The 24,976-nt window shown below is 44.0% G+C and overlaps 7 protein-coding genes across 7 annotated transcripts; 5 read left to right on the top strand and 2 right to left on the bottom strand.

The window, feature by feature from the left end:
- Nucleotides 1-315: 315 nt before the first annotated feature.
- Nucleotides 316-4,779, bottom strand: EAF02_008902 (uncharacterized protein; the record flags this gene model as incomplete). Its single annotated transcript, XM_038904950.1, has 2 exons — nucleotides 429-4,779; nucleotides 316-366 (listed from the first exon to the last, which is right to left on the bottom strand). Exons 1-2 carry the CDS (start codon nucleotides 4,578-4,580, stop codon nucleotides 316-318), a joined length of 4,203 nt encoding a protein of 1,400 aa, XP_038755360.1. The 5' UTR covers nucleotides 4,581-4,779.
- A 581-nt stretch (nucleotides 4,780-5,360) lies between these two features.
- EAF02_008901 (uncharacterized protein) lies at nucleotides 5,361-7,871 on the top strand (the record flags this gene model as incomplete). The annotated part of the gene is made up of 1 exon (XM_038904949.1): nucleotides 5,361-7,871. One exon carries the CDS (start codon nucleotides 5,361-5,363, stop codon nucleotides 7,869-7,871), a length of 2,511 nt encoding a protein of 836 aa, XP_038755359.1.
- A 640-nt stretch (nucleotides 7,872-8,511) lies between these two features.
- Nucleotides 8,512-10,069, top strand: EAF02_008900 (uncharacterized protein; the record flags this gene model as incomplete). The annotated part of the gene is made up of 8 exons (XM_038904948.1): nucleotides 8,512-8,697; nucleotides 8,823-8,839; nucleotides 8,889-8,956; nucleotides 9,060-9,127; nucleotides 9,382-9,438; nucleotides 9,488-9,499; nucleotides 9,549-9,964; nucleotides 10,018-10,069. 8 exons carry the CDS (start codon nucleotides 8,512-8,514, stop codon nucleotides 10,067-10,069), a joined length of 876 nt encoding a protein of 291 aa, XP_038755358.1.
- A 996-nt stretch (nucleotides 10,070-11,065) lies between these two features.
- On the top strand, nucleotides 11,066-12,371 carry EAF02_008899 (uncharacterized protein; the record flags this gene model as incomplete). The annotated part of the gene is made up of 2 exons (XM_038904947.1): nucleotides 11,066-11,273; nucleotides 11,353-12,371. The coding sequence occupies 2 exons, from the start codon at nucleotides 11,066-11,068 to the stop codon at nucleotides 12,369-12,371; spliced, it is 1,227 nt and encodes a 408-aa protein (XP_038755357.1).
- A 1,039-nt stretch (nucleotides 12,372-13,410) lies between these two features.
- EAF02_008898 (uncharacterized protein) lies at nucleotides 13,411-16,867 on the bottom strand (the record flags this gene model as incomplete). The annotated part of the gene is made up of 3 exons (XM_038904946.1): nucleotides 13,411-13,539; nucleotides 13,590-16,470; nucleotides 16,674-16,867. 3 exons carry the CDS (start codon nucleotides 16,865-16,867, stop codon nucleotides 13,411-13,413), a joined length of 3,204 nt encoding a protein of 1,067 aa, XP_038755356.1.
- A 4,079-nt stretch (nucleotides 16,868-20,946) lies between these two features.
- EAF02_008897 (uncharacterized protein) lies at nucleotides 20,947-21,879 on the top strand (the record flags this gene model as incomplete). The annotated part of the gene is made up of 1 exon (XM_038904945.1): nucleotides 20,947-21,879. The coding sequence occupies one exon, from the start codon at nucleotides 20,947-20,949 to the stop codon at nucleotides 21,877-21,879; it is 933 nt and encodes a 310-aa protein (XP_038755355.1).
- Nucleotides 21,880-22,146: 267 nt separating this feature from the next.
- On the top strand, nucleotides 22,147-22,902 carry EAF02_008896 (uncharacterized protein; the record flags this gene model as incomplete). Its single annotated transcript, XM_038904944.1, has 1 exon — nucleotides 22,147-22,902. The coding sequence occupies one exon, from the start codon at nucleotides 22,147-22,149 to the stop codon at nucleotides 22,900-22,902; it is 756 nt and encodes a 251-aa protein (XP_038755354.1).
- Nucleotides 22,903-24,976: the final 2,074 nt, after the last annotated feature.

The raw sequence follows: 24,976 nt of genomic DNA, 5'->3' as shown, positions 1-24,976 counted from the left end.
ACTGCAACTTTTAACAGAAGAATATGTTCTTCATATTTGTGGGTAATATGTTTTCTGATTTTGCTCGTTCCATTTAATTCCTTTATATGAAGGAAGAACCTTTAACTTACACGTTAATCATACATTGTCAGCCATTTTCATTAGTTTTCAACGCCTTGTAATGTAAACGCCCTCGCTATGCTAAAATAAAAGGATTTGCCGAGGAATTCAATCCAAAATGTGTATCCTGCTCTTCAAAGCCCGCCTTACCGGAATGCAGCCGGCACCCGAAATCATATCCCAGACGAAACAAAGCCATGATAATCGTTGACTCAATCAAGAGAAGAAGTATTGACTTTGCTTAAGACGTGTCACATCGAAAGCTCCCTGCATTAAAATTAGTCGTCAGCCAGACTGAGCCAGTATTATAGTTAAGAACGTGTGCTTACCTTCTTAGGAATAGGGGCGAACTTCAGCGGAAGCCAAACCAATTGGGGTGTTTGATTTGGTCGAGACCTCGGCTTCATTAAGGTCTCAAATCGATCTTTGGGTGCGGTTTCTAATTCTGCCTCTTCTGAAGTCTCTTCCGCTGCCTCTAATTCAATGTTCGGATTATCTTCTAAAGCTTCCTCTATAGCTTCGTCCGTAGCACCGGTGTCCCAGCTGGATACAGTATCGTGCTCTTTAGCTGACCTTGAGTTGACCATGTTTCCCAAACCCACGGTTTTAACATCTAATTCCGGATCCAACTCGACCTCACCCGTCATAACTTCGTATATACTAGCTGATGTAACCATGCGCTTTCCTTCTTCGACTTCTTCTGGATTAGATGAGCTAAGAAGGCGCAGCCTCTTTACCTCCCTCAATAAATCGCTGTTTCTATCCCTCTCAGTTGACTTGAGAGATTTGCGATATTGAGAGATCTTAGTGAACGCTAGAGTTCCCGGCTTGACTTTCACAAGTTGCATGTAATCCTTGTACCGAGTAGCCATTTCTGCTGCCAAGCGTCCAATAACATCGTCACTATGAATCTCAATGAAGGCATCTCTCAAAAATGTGTTCATCGTATCGATATCAGCGGCGTGTGTCCAAAATGAATCGTGAACAGCCGCAAACGCTAATTTTGCTTCATTACATTTCACTGCCGAAAGAAGCATATGCGTTGCATCTAGAGAGTGGATGAAATTGGGAGGAAACGCTTGGAGTTGTTTACGACTGCTGACAGGGTCCGATCGATGCGGTTCAGATAAGCTGAGAAGTTGAAGGTTTGTGCGCACTAGCCGTGATTTGTGAGTTCGGTAAGGTTGGACAACTGGCAAGTTCAAAGGTGTCGTCCAAATCACACTGGATTTAAATTGAGAAATGTCATCTAAACTTGCTGCAGCTCGTTTAGAAGGGCGTCCTCCTTGCTCTGAGGCTTGTGCGACTATCCTCTCAATCTGCTCAGGTGTTAAACTATTTGAAATTCGGGACGCACAATCTCCAAGCCAGTACTGAATGTCGTGGGCCCCCTTAAACATGGTGGAAAGAGCGGTAAAGATCTTAGTGACCACGTAAGAGGCTAGAGTCCCTGGATTAATTTCTTCATTATCAGGCAAATCTTTATGGGCTGCAACAAGTTGTTTTCGGACTTGTGCTTTAGCTCCAATGAAGGTGACTCCGTAGACATTGGTCATAACGGTTTGTTTGACAACCTTACGGGTTATTTTTCCACTCAAAACTTTGGCTTTGGGGTGGTCAGCAAGCAGATCTTTTGCGATACTCTCCTTCACGAGATCTGCGACTGCAGTATAGACATCCGCCGGGCGATCACCAGGCTCGAGGTTGACTTGCTGGGCACCCCATACGTCACCACCTAATGCTGCGTAATGTTGAAGACCGTTACAAGTACCATCCTGATGAACAGGTAAATATGAAATGAAACTAGCTGGGTCTCCAGATTCAAGCGCGTTCTTGAACTCCATGCATGCTGCTAAGCATTGCCACGGATCTTCAGCCTGTAGCCACCACCTTTTGCCTCCCAGTGGGTTTGTTGCCGAGTCGTAAATTTCGTCTATGTTTTTGCTTGCGAATTCTTCTCTCTCTTGAAGACTCGCTTTATCGAACCCGTATACGTTGGCGAGGTGAACCTTGAGCCACCTTAAACCAGACGTACCAAGTTCCTTCCCGGTCCCAAACATCATAAGCCCTCGACAATGATCTGCTCCCATGTGGTTAAGGTAGGGAGGAATTGGATATGCTCTTCCACGGAAATCCACGTTATGTGGGAAGTAGAAGGTTTTATCGCGTAGAGCTCTAGCGATTTCTAGTTGGAAATTTTGGAAACAACGTTGAGAATGAAAACTTGACTTGGAGTTTTCTACTTTCTTGACTGCAGTGACCCATCTTCGGCGTTCGAGTGGGTCGGAAGAGGTCTCGGGCTCGGGGGGGTAATCGAGTTTTGGCTTGTCCGGAGCAAGGTTTGCAATTGCGTCACCAGAATTCCATGCCTCTAGCATAATATCAAAAACTGGCTGGTTGATTCTCCAAGATTGATCTCCCAGTATGTTTAGGCCTTTAAATACCGTTGACAAATTGCCCCGATCAATAGCAGCATCCGCATAATTCCTCTGGTCTGCATCTCCATTCTTAACGCGCATGACCCTTCCAGGATGTTTAAGAAAGCCACCAGAACTAAAACCAGTCCATGGCTCGGGCTTTACAAGCATGGGAAGATGTTTTGCAAGAAGGCTGTGAACAGGCTCGCGCTTGAGCTGATCAACAATGACTTTATTGGCGTTGATCACACCGAGCTTTCTACCCATTCTGTATTGCTGGGCATGAGAAAAGGCAGGTTGCAATTGAGTAACAGTCTCGTTAGTTTCAGGGTGTATCATTGTAACTGGAACTTTTGCAACCTTCAGTAAAGATTCCAATAAGAAAGATCCAACTTTGGCTTTAATTCCTACAGACCACTCATGCGCACGAATTTGCGAAGAAACAAAGGCATCAGGCGAAAAGCTTGGAGAGTCGTCGTTATCAATCGATTCTTCGCTAGCACCGTGTGCTTTCGCTTTGAGAATTCGGAGCATTCGAACTCTGTCGGCTACGCTGTCGGACCATGAGGGCTTCGCCATGTTTTTCTGTATGGTTTCGAAAATGCTCTCATCTTCTACACTTTTAGCGATTTGCAAGATAGAAAATGATAGTGTAAGTCCTTTGTCAATTCCCGAGGACGACAACGCGTGCATATGAGCGATAATTGTTAGCGCTGCGAGCTTCTCAGCCGGGAGGTAGCGTAAAAAGGGCCCGTATTCGCATCTGCTTATATCTGCTGCGCTTCGTTGCTGCTTCATTTCTGCTTCGTCGATGGCTTTCAATTCTTCTTTCAGGGCATCTGTCAAAGCTACATGCCATTTCCACATTCTCGCTCCTAGTGATTTCGATTGTAGTGAGGTGTTTAATCCTAATTTTGACAAATTTACGCTCTCGTCCTTCCAACGATCTATGGCAGCCTGCACAGCATCTTCTTCCAATTGTGACTGGATAGCCCTCTGCTGTTCCTCGCTCATTTTTGACATATCATATCCTGCAGATGGTAAAGAAGAAAAGAGCGACAAGGTTTTTCTCAATGACTTAAGTCCGAGACCCTTTTGTTCGGTTTGGCGAACTTCCGGAACTGATGTGCCTGTTTTTTCGACATACTGTAGAACTCCGTCGGAAGGATCCACTGCTCTGGGCGTCTCAGAGACAAATATATCTTGAAGATCTCCAAGTCCCTCCGCTAGATTGTATGTGGGGCAAATATGGTTGATGATATCCAGTTCGTGGGGTAGCAAAACATTGCATGCTAGAACCTCCAAACCAGCTTCTCCTTGGACCATGTCCATATATCTTGATACCAGTCTATCACGTCGTTGACCTGGAGGCGATTGAAGTGAAGCCTTCAGCATATATGCTACAGTCAAGGCATCTTGTGGAAGATTCTTGTTTCGTACTTCGAGTTCGAACCACTTATGCAGAAACTGTGTCGCTTGCTCTGAGGGTTTCATGGTAATCTCGTAGACTGCAGCACGTAAGAATTGGTTTTGTAATTGTAGTAGTGTCTCTCTGTCGACTTCTTCCATTTGTGCCACGCGTTTAAAAATCACACTCGCACGCTCTATCCTTCCAACCTGAAGGCAAGCAATGAGTAGTGCTATAATTTCATCACTAGTACCGCCGACCGCATCATTACCTCCACGCCGATGTCTTTTGGGAGCTCCCGCACTATCATCCGGGATTATGATTGGCGTCTGAAGTTTCGGTATACTGAATGGCAATGATGCATAATTGTTCGATGATGAATTGTGTAACCCTTCGAATGGAATCTCTTCGAACGGCTGATTTATGGCCGTTGCTAATGACCGCGATGGAGGTTTTGTAGCATTGTCTCTCGAGTTTCGTCTTCTCCGTAACCCAGTCGCATGATGCCCTGAGTCGACATTAATATTCCGGCATGCCACAACTTGATTCGAATGGATAGTTGGATATAGAAAAGGAAGATATGCTTGCTGTTGACGTTTAAGTCTATCAACAATTGGGTTGCCACGAGCTTTTCGCCCTGCAGCTCGGACAAGCATTTTTGATAGATGGAGAGGGTATACTCGAAAGAGGGGAAGACAGAGTTATATCTAAGAAAAAGAGTATACAGAAAAAAGAGTGGTATGAGAAAAACTATCTTTAAGAGTCGAAGGACAAAACTAATGAGCTCATAATCGGTACAATTCACAAATAGTAAATGTACAATGCTTTTGAGGTCTAGAGATCAATGTGTGGACGAAGGATGAATAGGTCACAATTTGAAGGCAAAATTGAACATTTTTTTCTTCTTTTTGGACCTGGTATGTACCGACCGGATAAGCAGAAAATGTTACAGGGGTCACCTTCGATAAGAGCCCAATCAGCTGTGTCCGAAATTTAGCCGTCCGCGAGGCGATCAGCCTTGTGAGTTTTCAGTCAATTAGACGAGTGCCTACTCGCCTCACAGACTGATAAGAGCTCTACTTCGTCAGCCTTGCTGATATCACCACGTGACCATCATTGCACTCAGACCTACATGTTCGTTCTTTCGACATTGTATGTTAGGTATGTTTTGGTAATTTGTCAGAAGTTGGAAGAGATCAAGTCCTCAGCAATTTCTTAATTACTTGGTTATATACATGCCTATTCTACCTAAGCATACTACAATCCATACCCACCTACCTACTTGGGAGAATTTCAACAGACAGTAGCCCCGCGAGAACCCACTGGATGCATGTTCGCTAAAATCTTCCCCAGAAAAAATGTCTAACCTAGGCAATTGGAAACCACAATCCTTCATGCTATAGTTGAATGTTTACAAACATCACCAATTGTTCAGTATGGTTGTTAGTAAAGCCATAAGAGCTACTGGATGCGCATCATGTCGCTTATCATTATTGCGAAATGTTGTATCGCTTCCAATTCGGACTATGCCAGCGTCTGGGAAACTTCAGTCGAATAAGCTTCCGAGGCAACAGATTCGATTTCTATCTCATTCACGATTGATCGAACAGGATGAAACTTCCAAGCATGAGGAGGTTTTGGAAGACCAGGAGATTTTAGATGGGGATAAGGCAGATAGAGAGGGGGTCGAGAAAGGAAATCTCCAAGATCAGGATATTCTGGAAGATCGAGACCTTTTGGATGAGAACCAGGCAATGGGCGAAGAGGTCGAGAATTCGATTTCTGCTGTGCCATGGTATTTACAAGTTGAAGCACCTCAAAAAACGCCTCAAACCCTTTCTGAACGTCAAAAAATTCCAGACCTACCAGAATTGCCACCTCCGATACTCGAACCTATGCTACAAGAGATCTCGGTCGACTTAGGCCTCGACAATCTTACAATATTAGATTTACGAAAGCTTGACCCTCCACCTGCGCTAGGAGCGAATTTGATAATGCTTATTGGAACTGCACGAAGTGAAAAGCATTTACATGTTTCTGCGGATCGATTGTGTCGGTGGTTGAGAAGTACATATAAATTACGACCAAGCGCAGATGGACTATTGGGAAGAAACGAATTGAAATTGAAGTTGAGACGCAAATCACGGAGAGCCAAGCTTCTCGGTAGTGTGGGTGATGAGAGTGGCGATGATGGCATAAGAACGGGTTGGGTTTGCGTCGATATAGGTGTGGTTGAGAGCCCAGATATACATGCAAATGCTACACCCGAAGGCGATGGCTTTGTGGGCTTTGGAAGACGAACCGATGGTGTCAGAATTGTCGTTCAAATGCTTACCGAAGAGAAGAGAGAAGAGATTGATCTAGAAAAGTTATGGGGTGGAATTTTGCGAAGGTCTGGTCAGTCGGAAGTTGAAGTTGAAGAGGTCGGAGAAGATGCAAAGGTCGGAGAACCAATATCTACATCAATTTCCCAACCTTCACAACATACTACAGCATCAACCGTTAAACCTCGAGGTTTTCAAATCCCCCAGACTCGACAATTTCATACTTCGGTAGAAAGAAAATCTGACAATCTAAGTGACCAACACCCACACGGTATCTTATCCTCACCACAGCAAGACGGACCAATTGAAAACAAAAGACTAACAGAACTCCAGCAATCAGTACTTTCCGACTTCTCCCTTGGTGAATTCGAAAGGGCGAAGAACAGTGTTTTGGAATACTGTGCTAACAACGTAGAGTTGGATTGGCAAAGTTTCTTGTTGCACCACTTGCGGATGTATCTTGAGAATGTCTCAGCGGAACAGGCAATGTTTGATTTAGGCAAAGGATATACTCCTGGGGATACATCCTTCCTCAAGTGTTTTAAATATGCTGTGGCTGGTGTCGGAGAACCCCACCACCCCGCTCCATTCAGGTGGGATTATGTCTTCTGGCTATTCCATTATGCTCGAGATATTGGACACCCTTGGTTTCATGCCATGAATTTAATAAACTTGTTCAGAAGATTTGAAAGAAAGAAAAATGACGATAGTGATATATCTGATGAATATTACCACAGAATCATACGTACCATACTTGAACCTGTCCATGGCCCTTCAGACACAAACTCCGCTCCTTCACGCCTCAATGCCCGGCTCGCATTAAAGGTCATTCAAACAATGTATCGACGCGGTCACAAGATTTTTACGGAAGAAATGTTCGTGACTTTACAAGAAGCCACAGAACGTATTCCGGACCTTGATATCACAACTGTTCAACCAGAAGCGACTGTTAATGATTCTTTCGGAATACCTACAAAGGCAATGTCGCCAATTCAACGTCGCATCCATACTCTAATGATGAACCTCGAGTCACCTCCCTTTTCAGATGAATCTAGAATGCGACTGATGCAACTATATGCACGAAATGAACAGTGGGTAGCCTTTTGGGATATTTGGAGATTGCCTCTTCGTCAATCCAAATCACAATCAGCCGACATGTATGCATATATGTTTCAGAGAGTAGCAGAGACAGGGCATCAGAAACTCTGTATTAAAGCATTGCACACTTGGATTGAGGACTTGGACCGTGAAGAACACACTGTGAAACTAGAAGGTGATGTTGCAGACGCTGTTAAGGCTTGTTTGATGGTTGCGGAGAAGGGTATCGAGCAAGAAGCAATTGCGAATCCTGAGAAAACCGGGCAATGGCATTCTTTATGGCGGAGATGCCATGGGGGAGATGAAGAATGGAAAAAAATTGTCGATATCATGGTTGCTGACTATGAGCAAGGCGTTGGCCAGAATGATGCTGTGTTTACCGATCAAGGATCTAACGAAATCTATAGTGATGAGTATCAAAAGGATCCAGTCACGTCTAAGGAACCCCCACTAGGGCAAGAATCTTCTCCCAATGCCTTCCAGCAAGAAATTGGTCAAGGCGACGATGCAAATACTCGTGGATGATACAATATGTATGGATTCGGCAGAGGAGACAATGACAGAGTAAAGTATTTACGACATGAATGACAATGTATTTGAATGAAGTTGATGACAGCTTGGAATTAAAGCCTCCTTCAAGAAGCAATAGCCGGGCCACTTTGTATATTCACAAATTGTGCCTCTTAATGAACATGATATTCTACCATTTTCTTGTATTTTCTGACTTGGCCTCTACAAATTCTCCAAAGATTAAAAAGCAGAACACTAATAACATTAGAGCTAATTATTTGAATTCAGTTAACATTGTTACTTTCCTTTTCATCTACAGTGTACAGTAGGAAAGCGAAAGCTCACCGGGAGTTAGAGGAAAGATGATAAAGTTCCAAGGTTCACTGATATCGACGTACCGATGTGGCTGTGAAGCAGGAATGAACCCCTGGAGCTAGCCGCTCGGACATCAATCATGATTGGTTAATCTACCAGTCCCCACGACAACAATTGACACAAGCCAACCACATCGAGTAAACTGTCACTTCATCACAAGGACTCACCGATTCAATGTCTCGTTTGATAAGAATAAATACCTACATGTTAGCACAACTCCTCTCATCCACCCTCTCTCATATACATTATTTTATTATTCTCTTCTAATCCGATCATCAAAATGAAACTCAATCGCTCCATCTTTTTGTGTCTGAGCCCTCTTCTTCCGTCAACACATGCATGGGGGACATTAGGTCACCAGACCGTAGCATATGTAGCTACGAATTTTGTAGCGGAAGAAACCAGAGATTATTTTCAAACACTCCTGAAAAATACAACTGGGAGTTATTTGGCAGGGGTAGCGACGGTAAGGATATTGGGAGACGGTTCTTTTGACTTGGACTGTGGTTCTTTGTGTATTCCGATCACATGAAGTTGTGTGAAGGAATTCGACTGTTTGTTAAGATCATTTGCTAATATTTTGAGGGGCAGTGGGCCGATAGCTTCAGGTAATTTCCCTGGAAATCTAATGATTCCTCTTGTCTGATTTGGTCTTAGATATACCAAGGCAGGAAAGCATACAGGCGCTTGGCATTTTATTGATGCATTGGATGATGTACCTAGGTGTTAGTATTCTCTTTCCTTTTGGAAAGTCTTGGGGATACGGAATTAGTGATAACTAGAGCCTTTGGAATGACGAAGCCATGCTGATGCTGAGGTGTTATCTAGCTTGTGGAGTTAAGTTTGCTAGGGATTGTGGGGAGGAAGGATGTGTGGTTGGAGCTATTTTGAATTTTGTGGGTAAACCTTTCTGAAGTTTCTGATGGTGCTTGGTGGGTATTGATGATCTTGCTTCATGTGTTTCTGTGATTACACGTCGAGAAAACACATTCCTCGTAACAATCATCATACACTGCACGTACTTGACTTTGGCTATGTATGAGGAAGCTTTAAAGTTGTTCAAAGATATGAAGATCAAAAGCAGCAATGTTCTATACTAATATTTGGGCTCAAGAAACTAAGATGAAAGTCAAGCTAATCGTAACCTTAGACGAACCAATTGCTTGACCCAAATGCTGTGAGGTATGACAAATATGTTGCTGCAAAGGTATGAAAGATCCATCTGTCCCTAAACATTACTGATATTCATGTAATAGTTCATCGTCCACGTAAGTTTTAACCTCCGAGTTCTTTTGGGTTAACTCACCAATTATTCAGTTTGTCGGAGACATTCACCAGCCTCTTCATGCTGAGAATATCGATGTGGGAGGAAATGCTATCGCTGTAAATTGGACTGGCAAAGATACTAATCTTCATCACGTTTGGGATTCGGCCATCCCCGAAAAGCTCGTTGGGGGTTATTCAATGAGTGATGCTCAAGACTGGGCAAACATTCTAACATCCGCTATTAATACGGGTGTGTATCAAGACCAAGCACAATCATGGCTAGAGGGTATGGATATAAGTGATCCATTGACAACGGCCCTGGGTTGGGCTAGAGACTCAAATGCTTTTATCTGTACAACGGTCATGCCAGATGGAGCAGATGCGTTACGGGGCAAGGAGCTGAGCGGTTATTATTATGATGCGTCTGTGCCAGTTATTCAACTACAAGTTGCAAGGGCAGGCTATAGGTCAGTAATCCCAATTACTAATTTTGAAAACACAATTCTAATTATACTGAAAGGTTGGCGGCTTGGTTAGACATGATTGTTAGTGGGTTTAAGACAGAGTTGTAGTGGCCTCACTTCTGTCTTGTACTTTGAGAACATTATGGGAACTTTCAGAGGGACTAGAATGAGATATTGTTATGAGATTGAAACAAATCACTGCGAGATACCAAAGCAAAGAGTGAACGATACTGAAATAGATAGGGGCTAGATATCCATAGAATATTAAATCTTCTGCTTGACAAGATTAATTCACCCACATTTTAACAAAATGGATTATCGACATCATGGCCACGTGGTAAGTCTTGACCAAGTGACCTGAAACGATCCTGGATCTTGAGTTCATCATGCATTCAAGTTGACGATGGAAGTCAGTGAATGAGATTACGTTGGAAACCAAGGAATCTGCCCAGATTCAGCAAGCCTCGAGTCCAAGGTTAGTACTTTTCCAGGGTATCTCAAAAATGTCTCATAGAGCATAGAGAAGATGCTTAGACACCAAAACAGACGTATTGTTTGTGAAAGATAATGAACAACCGGTATCTAAGCGAAGGAAATCAGACGAGAAAGAAACCAATACACACTCAAGTGAATCTCGCTTAATCACTCACATTCAAGGTGTCCATTCAGAGATTTCTCCTAGCAGGAACCTATGTTCTTGTCTTATCATGCACTGGAAACCATCAAATAGAAATACGGCCTACAAATCGGAACCGCATTTTTTTAAGGATAAGATTGGTGTAAATAGCATTATCTCTATTTGCCTCTAGATCTCACAACCAACTACCTCGACAAACTCACAAAACATTTTTCTGCTTCTACTCAATAACTCGCAGTATCTCAAGACTAAATCTCTCGAGCGTGCCGTATCTGTTATTTAAAATAATACCTTCCGGTGTCCACCATCTATATTCATCCATCTCTCAACTTCCAGATCCCACATACAGATAACCTATTTGGTACCACTCACGAATTACATGCACTATTTCCGCCATTACTACAAGTAATTTCTCACAGCTCCAGCTATCCTACTCACCTCACCTTTTAATCGATCAACTCCGCAAAATGCCCAAGACTCGCAACTCTGCGTCGCGAACGACACGCTTCCGGCGAAAACCATATTCACATCTTCCGGAACGAGCACCTCTCCCTGATCTGGTTGCTTTACATGAGAATGGAACTTTGCTCTCGGATCAGAGGGCGATGGGCGAGAGCGCTACAGAGGAAGAAGTTGCTGGAAATCTGAAACTTAAGTCAAAGGGCGACTTTAATGGTATGCATTTCTTTTGATTTTTTTCCGCTGTAAAGGAGGAGGGGAATTCTATACATATGAACGTGACGAATACTAATAGACAACAGCAGTACAAACACCATCTCACCCCAAGCCATATATCCAGAGTCCCAAGCTGGAGAAGTTGAACTTCCCAACTCAGAGAGTAGACACAATACACCCTCGCACCTCCCAGAAAACGAACATCTTACCTATCCACCTACTCCCTCAAACCCCCACTCCAACATCCAGCATAACTACCCCCCCTCTTCCAATCCCTCCACCCAAGCAAACCCAAACTCAATATCTCCTCACTCCCTCCGCCAACGCCGTCGCGGACTCCCCGATCTCCGCGTTATCACATCACCTACTCGTCTAGCCGAGCTGAAAAATGGAAATTTCAATAACACATTTATGGAAATCCCTCTTCCTGAGTTAAAGCAGAGAGATTCGGAGACCCAAGCATCACGAACATACCAAGAGCTTCGCCTCCACAACCCCATCTCTGAATCCCAAATGCACAGAAATAACCGGAGGGATCAAGAGAGGAAACATCATAATCGCAAAACCCGCAATCACTACGCCCCCAATTTTCCCAGACAACAGGGAAGAATCCGCTTGCTCACAGATGGACCTCCCCGTCCTGATCCTCGCACTCGATACTCGTTCATACCCGAATCTCCAGATACATCGCAACACATGAGTAACCCCAACCCCCCCTCCAACTCAACCCCCATCCCAACGCCAAACCCAGGAAACATTTCCTCAAACCTCATGATCCCATCAACCCACTCTTCAAATCCCTCTCCCGCACCCCCACAACTCCTCCCAGCACCCCTCACCAACCTCCTCACACCCACCCAATACATTTCCGCCATCCTCTCTCTTCGCGCCTCGACCCGCGATCCTGATTATTTTCCCTTACCACCTGGTATCCAACTTTTTGGATATTTGTCGCAGCAGAATAAGAAGGAAAAAGAGCAAGAAATTAACTTCCTCGCGCTGCAGATGGAACAGGTGGAAGATGCGATACGGCTTGAGGGGGCGCCGGAGGAGGCGAGGGAGGTGTATTATGCGCAGTTTGCGAGGAGGGAGGATTGAGGATGGGGATGGGGAGGAGGAAGAGGGAGGGTGAGAAGTGGATGTGGTTCTTTTTATAGAAAAAAATTGGAGGGAAGGGGGAAGGGAAAGGCAAGAGAAGTTTGGAATGGCAAAGAGAATAATAAAAATCACAAACTTATCAAATTACATATATCTTTTCTTAAAACAATCCATCCACACACAATAGGTAGACATCTCACCACCTCACCACCTCACCCCCTAACCTCCTAACCTCCTCACCCAACCACCCAACCATCAATACTCAACACACCCCCTCCCCCCCCTACTCTTACAAACCCAAAGTACTAAACCACATAAATCTACTCTCAAGTCACAAGTTGCAAGCCGCAAGCCTCAAGTCTCAAGCCCCTATACCTCCTCTATTAGCTCCATCCATCCATCAACTCCATCCATCCATATGCGATTTCAAGTCCAGTAGTATATCTCACCAGTATCGGTACGTTCCCTAAGTAATCATGCGAGTCGAATACAGTCTAATGTAAGGTCTAGTGAGAGAGACCTAACACTGCATTCTGGTTATCCAGAAGTAATTTAGAAAGGAGTCTTCATCTTGTGCATTAAGGTTTCATTCAGACACAATTGGCATCTAGTTCGAGTAAATAGGGGCAATTAAATATCAATCAAGTTCAGATTCGCATACACATACTTCTCACAGCTCTTGGATCACCAATATTAAACTTTTCAGAATAAAAACATGCATCTCGAAGTATCTATTCCCGATCTATCTTCTAATATGCGGTGCATACATGGTAACTAATAAAATTTTGTCTTAGACCGAAACTCATAATTTCAATCTTGTAAAAAAAAAAAAGAGATTCGTAGTCGAGGTAAAAACGCCAAAGACCATACACTATGATGACGACCAATTAAAGTGCCAAACCATAAGTGAAAAGTAAAAACAAAAATAACTCGAAAATTTCTTTTCGTGACCCGAGTTTCCTTTGTCTTGCCCATCCATTTTAAATACTTCGTCTATCCACAAACACCAACCACCATCATTCATCTATGACGTAAACATTTATTCATCCTCATCAGTGAAAACCTCCTCTCCTCTCTTGCGGCGGGCCATACGGTCCTTCTTCTTCTTACGGAGTTCGGCAGAAGAAAGCTTGGCCTTCTTCTTGGTGGAGACAATCTTGTTACCCATCTAAATAAGGTGTTAGTGAATGTTTAATAATAGTGATGGTTTAAACTTACGGCATCGAATTTCTCCTCTTCTTCGGCATCGTCTCCCTTGAGACGAGGTCCAGATCCTTGACCTTGTACCCAGTTGTGTCCGGATGCAACCATCTTTCCGTCCAATACAGCCCAAACTTCCTCAGTGATGTTCTTGGTGAACTCAGCACTGTGAGTAATGATGATAACACCACCCTCGAAGCTTCTGAGAGCCTTAGACAAGGCACCGAGAGAGTCACGATCCAAATAGTTGGTAGGTTCGTCAAGAACGATCAAATGAGGACGTTGCCACGAGCAAGCAGCGAGAACGACCTTGACACGTTGACCTCCGGAGAGACCCAACATACGGGAGTGAGAGACCAACTCAGCATCCAAACCGAAGTTGGCGCAGTGCTGTTCGATCTCCTTTCTAACCAAAGGTCTGAATTGACCACTGGCAAGAGCCTCCTTTTGATCAACTTCAGCAACCATCTTTTGATGAGAAGCCAAGATCTCAGTACGTGGGATCCAAGCGTTGTCTGCAGTCATCATAGGAACCCATCTCTCGTTCTTCATGCCAACGTTCTCTCCGAGAGCGAACGAACATTCATACTCGTAAGAGTTCTTGAACTTACGACGGGAGTGGATACCGATAACACGACGTTGAGTACCTTCGATCTTGTAAATCTTGTCCATAGCCTTCTCATCCTCATCAGTGACAATCTTGTTGGCTCTGTCCATGGTCTCACGATCTTCACCAGTTTGGAAACGCCATTGAATATATTCGGATGGGGTCTTCTCGAGATGGTGATCGATGTGGGCGAAAGCGTGTTGTTTAATGTAGGCGATACGGATGTTCTCGTGGGTGTAGACCTCACCTTCAGTTGGGATGAGTTCACCAGTGAGAACGTTGATCAAAGTGGATTTACCAGCTCCGTTAGGACCAATAACGGCAATACGGGAACCGAGGGAACATTGGAAGGAGATGTCGGAAATTTGTGGTTTTGGAGTACCTGGGTATTGGAAGGACATCTTGCTGACACGAACAATAGCCTTGGCCTTGGTCTTGACACCCTCGAGGAAACCTGGCTCAGGGAACTTGAATTCCATCTCGGAGGCACCAAGCTCGTAGTAAGACTTGGCTTGTGGGCACTTCTTGACGAACTCCTTCAAGTTACCACGATATCTCTTGAGCTTGTATCGCTCGTAGTGGATAATGTGTTGACAGACGTTATCCAAGAAAGCGGAGTCGTGGGAAACGATAATGGAGGTACATGGGGAGTTTTGGAGATATTCCTCGAGCCACTTGACGTTCTTGACATCCAAATGGTTAGTAGGCTCATCCAAAAGGAGAATATCTGGAGACTCGAAAACAGCACGGCAAAGAGCCAACTTCATCTTCCATCCTCCGGAGAGGGCAGTGATCAAGTTGTTGGTCATCTCTGGGGTGAAACCAAACTCAGACAATTGCTTCTCGACTTCCTCTTGGGAGGTCTCGACACCAACCTCCTTAAGCTTCTTCATGGTCCAGGCAATGGTGGTTTGCTCAGTATCAGCGGAATCGAGATCGTGCTCAACGAACACAGTCTTGACTTCGCTCTTCTTTGGGAAACCCTCAACTTGCTCGTTGTTGATAGCACGCATGAGAGTAGACTTTCCGGAACCGTTAGGACCGCAAAGACCATATCGTTGACCACGCTTGAGGCGGAGATGGGTTTGGTTGAGGAGAATCTTAGCACCATACGCCAAGTTGAAGGTACAGTTGCAAAGGTCCTCACCCTCCTCATCATCGGCCTCTTCGGCGTCCTCAGCCTCGGCACCTGGGGAGGCACGCTTGCGGAGGTTGTCGACAACTGATTGAGCATCCTTCTCACCAGTAAGTGCGACGGCGAATGGCTTGAGGTTGGAAGTCCAGCTGTGGGAGTCAGCATCCTTTTCATCGATGAGTTGACCAGCAATGGCGGCGATGTATGTGATGATTGGCTCGAATTTGAGAGCACTCTTGTTGGAGCTAAGGACATCCTTGAGGATGGCCTCAACAGTGGAGACTTGACCAGCGTTTGATGGTTCTGGGATCTTTCCATCAGCGCCGACGGCACCGACACGCTTGATGGTGTCAAGACCTTGCTTAGTCTTTTCACGAGCCTCAGGGTCAGCCAAGTTCTCGTAGTTCTTGATGAGACCTGGCATCAATTTTGGCAAGAAAGCAGCGACAATGTTGGGGTCCTCGACCAACTTGCACATGTTGTCAATGATGACAGCGGACTTTCTCTTGATGGCAGTCTCACGCTCGCTAAGACCACGATCCAAAAGAGGAACCATGATAGCCAAAGTTGGCTCATGAACGTCAGTGACGAAAGTGGTGGCACCGAGCAAGTGAATGGTCTCTGGGACGTTCTCTGGCTTAGCGATACACTTGATCAACTCTGGAATGAAACGTTCGATATCCTTGTTGACGATAAGGCCGCAGACCTTCTCCATGATACCGTATGCTCTCTTCTTGACTTCTGGCTTGGTATCCCACATAGATTCGGAAACGACTGGGATAAGATCTGGAACTCTAAGGGCCAATTGGGTTGGTGCTGACTCGACGAGAGCCTCGATACAGTCAAGACCGGTCATCTTTTCGGGCCATTTTTGAGCTTCGAGGATGGATTTGATGATAGGTGGGAGGACTGCCTTGACAGCATTTGGGTTGACAGCCTTAACGATGGCCAAGGCAGCTGCTTGTGCGGCGTTCTTGACTGGGACCATCTTGTCACCAACGGAGCTGAGGACGGGGCCGAGGAGGACAATGAGGTATGGCTCGACGGCGGCAGAGACTTCGGAGTGCTCAGCAATTGCCTGGATGGCATTGAGAGCGCGTTCTCTGACATTAGCATCCTTCTTGTTTGCCAATTGCTTCTTCAAAGCCTCGACGGTTCTGCAAAGGACACATTGTTAGTAAAGCTGAAAATGAAAAAATTTTGAAGAATTTTAGTGCGACCGTGAGATTGCATATCGATGTGATAAGATGAATGAGAGAATATCTCAAGTGTGAATGAAGTCTTTGACAGATATTCAACCCGATCCATTCCCTTTCTCCTCATCGATGAAAATTTGAACGTTGAAGTCGGAAATACATACTTGGTGGGGGCATCATTCTCCTCGATGTTACCATTGATGAAAATGGCGAGGTTGTGAGTGGCAGCGTTAATGTCAGTCTGCTCTTTCGAAACAGACAACTTCGACATTAAGTCATCTAAGACCTTGATCGAGTTCTTGTTTTCAGCCATCTTTCCTGTTGTTGTTGGGTTCGATGGTGTTTCGATAGAAGGCATTGTAAAAGAAGAGAAGAAGAGGGGGAGAAAAGATGTCGATAAGGATTTGTGGGAATGAAATTTTTGCTTAGCGCGAAACTACCCGTAGTAATCGGTGCGTTGAGAGTGGAGAAGATGTTGTAATCTTGATATATGATTCGACGATAAATTGAGATAAAGTGGGCAAAAGTGGCGGAGAAGAGAGAGAGAATGATTTCGATAAAGAAACCCTTTATTTTTCTATTTCTTTCTATATCGATATTGGATTTATGAGAGAAGACTTTTTTACACTCTTTTTGTTGTTCTCTACTTGATATCCAGAGAACAAAAAGACAGAGGAGGTGGTTTTTTTTTTTAGAGGGAAGAAGAATGAAGGAAAAGAGATGTGATCTTCTTCAGAGAGAGGAAGGCTTTTGGACCCTTTTAATTTTCTGAAGTGGCATTACTGATAAAAAAAATATTGCAAGGGTTTTCTCTCGCTTATTTTCTTAGCTTGATTGTTTTTGAGTGGCGTCAGAAAGTGTGTGCGGCAATTGAATCTCGTTGGTTGATATTATATTGCTGAATAAGCACAAGTGAATTTGGATTTTTATTTTTAAAACAATGTTACAGTTGTAATCTGTAGATACATCTGTCAATCTATCTGTATACGCCAATGATATTCTACGAACAACTTCGAGCGCAGCGAGCTGGGGGTTTGGGGGCTTGCCACCATGAAAGAGGATTGTATGTAGGAATCCCTCTCATAGGTATACACAGTCAATGGTGAATTGTATGGTTCTTTCTCATGAGATATATAATCAGTATGTTAGGGAGTATTCCTAGGTAATATTACATTGTAATAATGAATTATATTAACCTTCCACATGTAACAAACAAGTATAGTATCAAATCTGTATGGTGAACTGAATGTATCTACGAGTACTAGCTAGTAGCGTATTCTTCAACGCCCTTCTTGCAAAGTTCATACAGCCAATACATTATTAGATCGATCTACCAGTATATACCGAATCGGTTTGGCTCATTTCAATCCGGCCAGATTCAACTCAACCATCTTGGGACACGTACGGAGTGAACTGAGCGAATCATGACTCGATAGGTAGGCATTTGATAGGATGTGTATAGCGGCAATACCGTAGGGCGAAACTTAGTCGGAGGCTTGTTATTGTTTTTTTTCTTGCGTGAAAACTCTTCTAGTTGGATATCAAGTATGTTACCTGAGGTATTCAATATGAAAGATATCAATTATGGTATTGAAATTTCTGATATGCAAATTTCTTAGTAAGGTCTTATGAAGATTCCGGGATAACAGTAGGTAGAGGGGAGGGGGTCAGAATTGAGGCGAGAGATTGTGGGGTAACGAAAGAAGGGGAGAATTGCTGCAGGGAGATAATATAAGTGACAATGATCATCCACCCTCCTCAGTTGGATGAAGATATTTTCCATGCTAAAGTCAACACATTTTCCAAGACTGTTCAACATTCTTATCCCTACTGGATATCTACAATGAATATTAGAGAGGTTCTTGGTACCTGATTTGCTCTAAAAGCTGTGTAGACAAAAAGACATGCTCACTACTCGGTAATCATCTCTGTACACTCAAAACCCTCAGCCCAGCCCAGGACAAGTTATCAGGTCTAACCACAGCTACTACCTCGATCAAAATAAAAATCAGCGGAAAATGTCAGCCTTCAGTCAGTCAGCCAGCATAGACAAATCATCTGCATTTGGTTTGTATAACATATCTATCCTCCGCCACCACTATCACTCAGACAGAAAAGGTCTCCCTTCCCTCGCTCTCTCCCTTACGTGCAGAGAACCCCTCATATAGATTTATCGTAATCCGATCAACAGGATCCCGTGTTTCCCCCAGACTTCCTTCGTCTTTAAAACCTTCCAGATTTCTCCTAGGATTTCAATATACAACACCTAGTCTTTCTTTCTTGGCCCTTAAATTTTCGATACTCGCAAAGTTGCTCTTCCTTAAAGCCTCGGAAATGTCGGATATAGTATTGTGAAGCGAGCCGATTCGGATGAGAATAGATTTTAGTACCTTCCTCTTGTACTTGGGTCTATCCCCTTCACTGTGTACTGAAGGTTGTATTTATTCATCTGTTCTGTCTGCCGATTCATTTCTCTTCTGTCGTCTCCAATTATAGTCAACTAAGTAGTTATCTACAATGTCCCTATTCCAAGCGGTCTTGAATGAAATCAAACCTTCATTTGCTTTTTTAAGGTTCAATCTACCGAGACATCCTTCCATTACCTATTCTGTAGTTTCATCGGTAGTCCATGACATTGGCATAAAATCACCTAATTGACAAACGCCCGGTCCCGAGCATTTACTTTGCATTTCGTGTCTGTGCTGTGACAATTGAAACGAACTAACCTTGCTGACTCCTGAAGCTTGATCGCTTTGAAATTCTGTGAACACCGAGATTTATTACCCCACATCCATCTTGAGGAAAGAACCTCGAGAGAAGAATGAAATAAAATCACGTGTCGTCGCTAAATAATTGTTGCCTCAGACACACAACCGAACTTTCTTCATCTACCTGCTACTCTGTGCAGTACCGAGTACCTTTATAATAGACGTGGTTAGATTTCTGTACCTAGGTAGGTAGATTTCTGCAGCTGTCGGGTATTTCTAAACCAAGATAAAATCTTAACACGAATATAACGCTGCTCGCGCTGTTGACGGTGAACTGCCGCATTATCTATTACGCATCATGTATTACCCATCCGTTTATGGCAACGTTAGACGTTATCACAATGTCAATATTCTCCATCTTTCGGTCCCGAGACCATTCAACAATGTTCAAAGTTTCCATCCCGATGATGTTATATTTTTTGAAACATTTAGATATTTCGGAGCTTTACGTATCCCGGTCCCACCTCTTACGAATAGTTCAAAAATGTCTTCTCTCCTTTAACTTTATTTCAACGTGCCAAGATATCTAAGATTGTCGGAGCTTCCTTTGAGCCCATATTTTGAATCTTTCAACACGTTTAATGCATTAATCATAGGATACACTCTTCCGTCATCTAAATGCAACTTTCAACTTGTACAGTGAGCGAGCGGCATATCGCTATATCTGGTAAGTGATTTATGTTTTGCTAATCCGTATCCAATCTACAAGACACGTTCGTGGTACACCGGTGAGCCTCGTACATGCTTGTGTCATACATGTGACATCGATATCAGATACATAACCTAGATATGAGTTCTAGATCTTCAACGATTCGTTGCGGTATGAACCTTCAGTGTCACCTTCTATACAGGACTTTGACATGAGCTTGAGGATTCGATAAAGTGGGTCAAATACATGGGAATTTACCAGGACTTAAGTTCGGTCCCGAGATCGTTCACTTATAATTTTCAACTCCAACGGCTGATCTTTCTTGATTGCGGCCATTAAATTGGCACCCTTAAGGAACCTGGAGCCGGGAATCCCAGCTTTGCCACATTTGATTAGCTGCCGATGGGTTTTCATCCGCTTCTCCGCCAATAGGGATGTTAATATTATCTTGAAGGGTACTATCACAAAGATCTCACTGGCTCTGTGCCTTACAGATTATATGTATCTTCGGAGATTCGATAAAATTCTAAAGCCCGATCCCTCATTCGATTGGCATCCGTTACATGGGATGAAGTGGACGTGTTCATACCAATATATGGCTTAGTCGTCCATTCTGGCTACCTTCTTTCATCGGATGATCAAATCATTGATCAGATAAACCATTTGTCCCCAGTCTATGGCTTCCTATCGAGGAACCATTCCCGCAGTGGATACTCTGCACGTTCCATGGACTCTTCAGTTCATCAATGAACCTGGTCTGAAGTATTAGTATCTGCGCCTGACATTTGCTTGGATAATTTGAAGAAAGCCAAGACACCTACAATGCATAGTGGATTAGTATTCGTGCTTTGAGATAGGTATATAAAGTCGATCTTATCTCCTCGGAGAACTTCCTCTCCTCATCCCCTTCTTTAACTATCAATATTACTTAGCTTTTGTCAAGGACAAGGAAGATGCTTTTCTCTACAGCTACTGCCCTTGGCATGGTCGTTGGCCAGGCCATAGCTGGTTTTTGTCCATATGCTGATGCTCAAGAGAAGAGGAGCGCTTGTCCTTATGCAGGACGAAGTGGTCTCTGATACTCCCAGAGAGTATTTCCCTCGTGCTGGTAGTGGTGCAGCTCCAGGCAAAAAGGGTGTCATGTTCATGAACAGAATTGCACCATCCGTATCCACTCTATACATCGCCAATGCAGATGGAAGCAATGAACGTGAACTTCTCGGAAACAGCTCTTCCTACGATTATCACGGAAACTTCAGTCCTGATGGAAAGTATGTTATCTTCACCACTGAACGTAACGGAGATGGACAATCGGATATCTACAGAGTCAAGATTGATGGTACCGGATTGGAATCTTTGGTGAAAACACCATCTTTCGAAGATGCAGGTGTACTTTCGCCTGATGGAACAACACTTGCTTATGTATCCACCCAAGGAAACTTCACAGCAAATATCTGGGTTAAGGATCTCACTACAGGAGTTGCCTTTAACCTAACCAACACACCTACCACAGCTGGTGACAATGCCCTTCCAGATGGTCATTTTCGTCCTTCTTTCTCGCCCGATGGAGAGTGGATTGCCTTTTCCTCCGACCGTAACACCGCCTGGACCGGACATAGCAACGGTACCGGTTGGGAACACACCCAAGAACTTTCCGTCTACAAGATCCGACCAAACGGATCCGACTTCTCCCAAGTTGTCACCAAAGCTGGTTACTCTCTTGGATCGCCAAAATGGAGCCCAGACGGATCCCGAATTATCTTCTATGAGATGACTAGAGAGAACACCTACAACGCCCACATGACTTCTGTCGACAGTGCTGAGACACAAATCGCATCCGTAGATGTTGCTACCGACTCGATTATGTTTACCATACCTCTGGAGTTGGATGCAAGTCAATGGTCAATTCGTAACTGCCGATGTTGTCGGTTTCAATACCAAGGGTTCAACTGATGACAACATTGGTATCAACTACAACGGCACCGGCGCCGCGAACTACACTACCATCCTGGGTGATATGCGCAACCCTGCTTGGTCTCCAGACGGAACCCTGGTCATCTATGAAAAGACCAGTTTCACCCCCGTCCGTGCAATGGAGAAACCTTTGTACAGTTGGGACGGCGATTTCGAATACCGCTTCACCGATGTCTTCCCCATGCTCTCCAAACAAACAAATTGGTCATCACTCAAAAACAACTCGGTAACTCATCAATTGTCACCATGAACCCAGATGGTACCGATCTCGATCTGGTCTTCGACGTCTTTTCCACAAACCAAACCTCATCCGCAGATACTTCTACTGGTCTTGCAGGTGCATTCCAACCTTCTTGGACTGCCGATGGCGAATGGCTCACCTTTGGACTCGGATACTGGTTTTTCGAAAGATCGATTGAGCCGGGTTGGATTTATCGCGTCACAGCTAACGGTTCTCACTACGAGCAATTGACTTTCGGAGAAGCCGGTGTTTCCAATGCAGGATTCCCATCTTACTCACCCGATGGAACCAAGATCGTCTACAGAGAGTGTGGCCCTGCTCCTTTGTACTGCATCGGTCTCCGCATTCTGAACCTCGCTGATGGTACCGTCACCAACTTGACCGATACCTGGGATAACACTCCTGGTTGGTCTCCCGACGGAGAGCGCATCGTTTTCACCCGTCGTAACCATCTCAACTTTGACGATCTTTCAGCGACCGATTCCTACGACGTTTACACCATCTTCCCTAACGGAACTGGCCTCACACAAGTAACAACCAGTGGAGCCAATGATGCTCACGCTGTTTGGTCCGCCGATGGAAGAATTTTGTACAGCAGTGGAATGTATGGTTTCAGAGAGGAGAGTCCTCTCTACGATAATGCCTTCCAGCCCTATGGACAAATTATCTCCATGAACTTTGATGGATCAAACAAGACCATGTTGACTGATAGTATGTGGGAGGATAGTATGCCTCTTTACGTTCTCAATGATGAGTTTTAGATAGGCGAAGATAATGAGGGATGAGATGGTTATGAATTTGTAATGAGAGGAGGAAAATGGCAACGGGGATGAAAAGAAGAGGAGAGGAGAGGAGAGGAGAGGAGAGGAGAGGAGAGGAGAGGAGAGGAGAGGAGGAAAATTATGATTCTTGTTACTTAGTTTTTTCAGCGAATATCCAAGTTCAATTTCTTCATGCTATGTTAATGTTCTATCTATTCTATCTGATGATTTCTAATACTAAAACAATCTTATCCATGCAAATATGCCTTTTTTTGTATATTCATTTTCTCAATCTCCAAACTCTCCCAAGAACATCATACCCATCTACTCTTCCACATACAAATTCATCCACATACCCACCACCACCACCATTACCATCAAAATGCCTACCTAGTAAGTACCGCAAGATAAAGTTGCATTTCTCGAGTTCATTCGTTTGTGATTTATTTCTTTGGATTATGAACAAATGATGACCGGTTCGCTCGAGTCTAGCACTCTCGAGTATTCGTGGTCTGTTTATCTACAGGTTAATACTAGCAGAATTTGAGAGGTTCTTTCGCGTCGAGGAGTTGGGAAAAAACTGTTTACTTACCTTTCATTATGAATGATGCTGACTTCTGTTCTAGATCTTTAACGCTATAGCATACCGAATCAAAAGCTCTTCCTGTATACTGTCTATACAAAGTATTACAGAAATCATACCTGATCTGGGATCATCACATATGACTGAGAGCTAATGTGGTATGTATGATGACGATCGAGATCATGGTTATGATTACGAGGGAGTATTATGCGGAAATTTTCATGGTATTGACTCTTCAGTCAATATGAAACGTAAAAGTGCCAAGTAGCAAAGAGGAAGAAAAATTAAGGGAGATAGATTTAATAATCACACGTTCTGCGCGCGACACTGTGGTGCTCGCTCAGCCCAAGAGCTTTCGACTCGATGGTACATATGAGGAGGAAGAAGATATAATATTGTATGATCTTGATATATTTATGTAAGACTCACCAGTAGGGTACTTATAGGGTACTGGTAAGTTTTCACTCCCTATAACCTATTCACCGAGTGTAACATTTGAGGAAAGACACATTCTCCCGCCTGAGAATTGATGGAACTTCCCTTAAACTCTAGTACAGATCATTCATGAAGTTGGGATATCGGGAAAAATTTCAAGTCGATCCATTGAACTTGATTCTCCCCCCTTCTCCTCTCCTTTCCTCGCGTCCCTAGACGACTAAGTGGTCTTGGTTCTATGACTACTCGGATAGTAACTTTTCACCGAAGGTGCACCACACTTATTCTTTCCATAAACTTTTTCTTTCCCTATAACCCCTTAATTACCTTCCCCAAATCCTTTAAATCCTCCAAATACGCATCATTTTGCATTTAATTACTCCTGATCCTCATTAATATCATCCGTCCACCTCCTACAAAAGACCAAAAAGTCAGTAAACAATATCTCAAATCTAGATCCCCAAACCCCAAAAATCCCAACACAAAAAAACAAACAAACAAACAAACAACCCACTAACCTCACATAAACCATCCTCATCCCACCTTCCTCGCTCCTTTCAAATCACTCGTATACACCACCATCATAACACATTGCTCCGGATCCAAACCCAAAACCCCCATCACCCACTCATAACTCTCTCTCCGGTTTATACACCCCCACCAACTAACTCGAAAACAACATCTCAAAACCTCCCTTCAACCCCGCCGCTTCATCAAATCGAGCTGTAATCATGTAGAACCATCCGCGTGAACGAAAAGTTCATATTTTTATATTCTTTCCTGTCAGAAGAAATTTCAGGGCGGGAAGAACATCAGGCTAGGGGATTTGAGATGCGATGCCTGGATGAGAAATTCTTTGATGGGGGGTGTAAAAGAGGGGGACAGGGGGAATAGGTTGGACTGAGGAGGAGTGTTTCTAGGGTGGAGAGGTGTGTGAGATTGATTGTTTTTGATGGGGATTGTGGGAGATGCGGGGGTGGTGGTGTCGAAATAGGATTGGTGCTGTTGGAGGAGGAAATCGGATTGGGTTTTTGGAGCGAGTGAGGGGGGAAGGAG

This window comes from Botrytis sinoallii (genome assembly GCF_014898435.1).
Source record: "Botrytis sinoallii strain Bc 23 chromosome Unknown BSIN_017, whole genome shotgun sequence".
Classification (NCBI taxonomy): Eukaryota; Fungi; Ascomycota; class Leotiomycetes; order Helotiales; family Sclerotiniaceae; genus Botrytis; species Botrytis sinoallii.
This window is presented reverse-complemented; position numbering and strand designations above follow the sequence as displayed.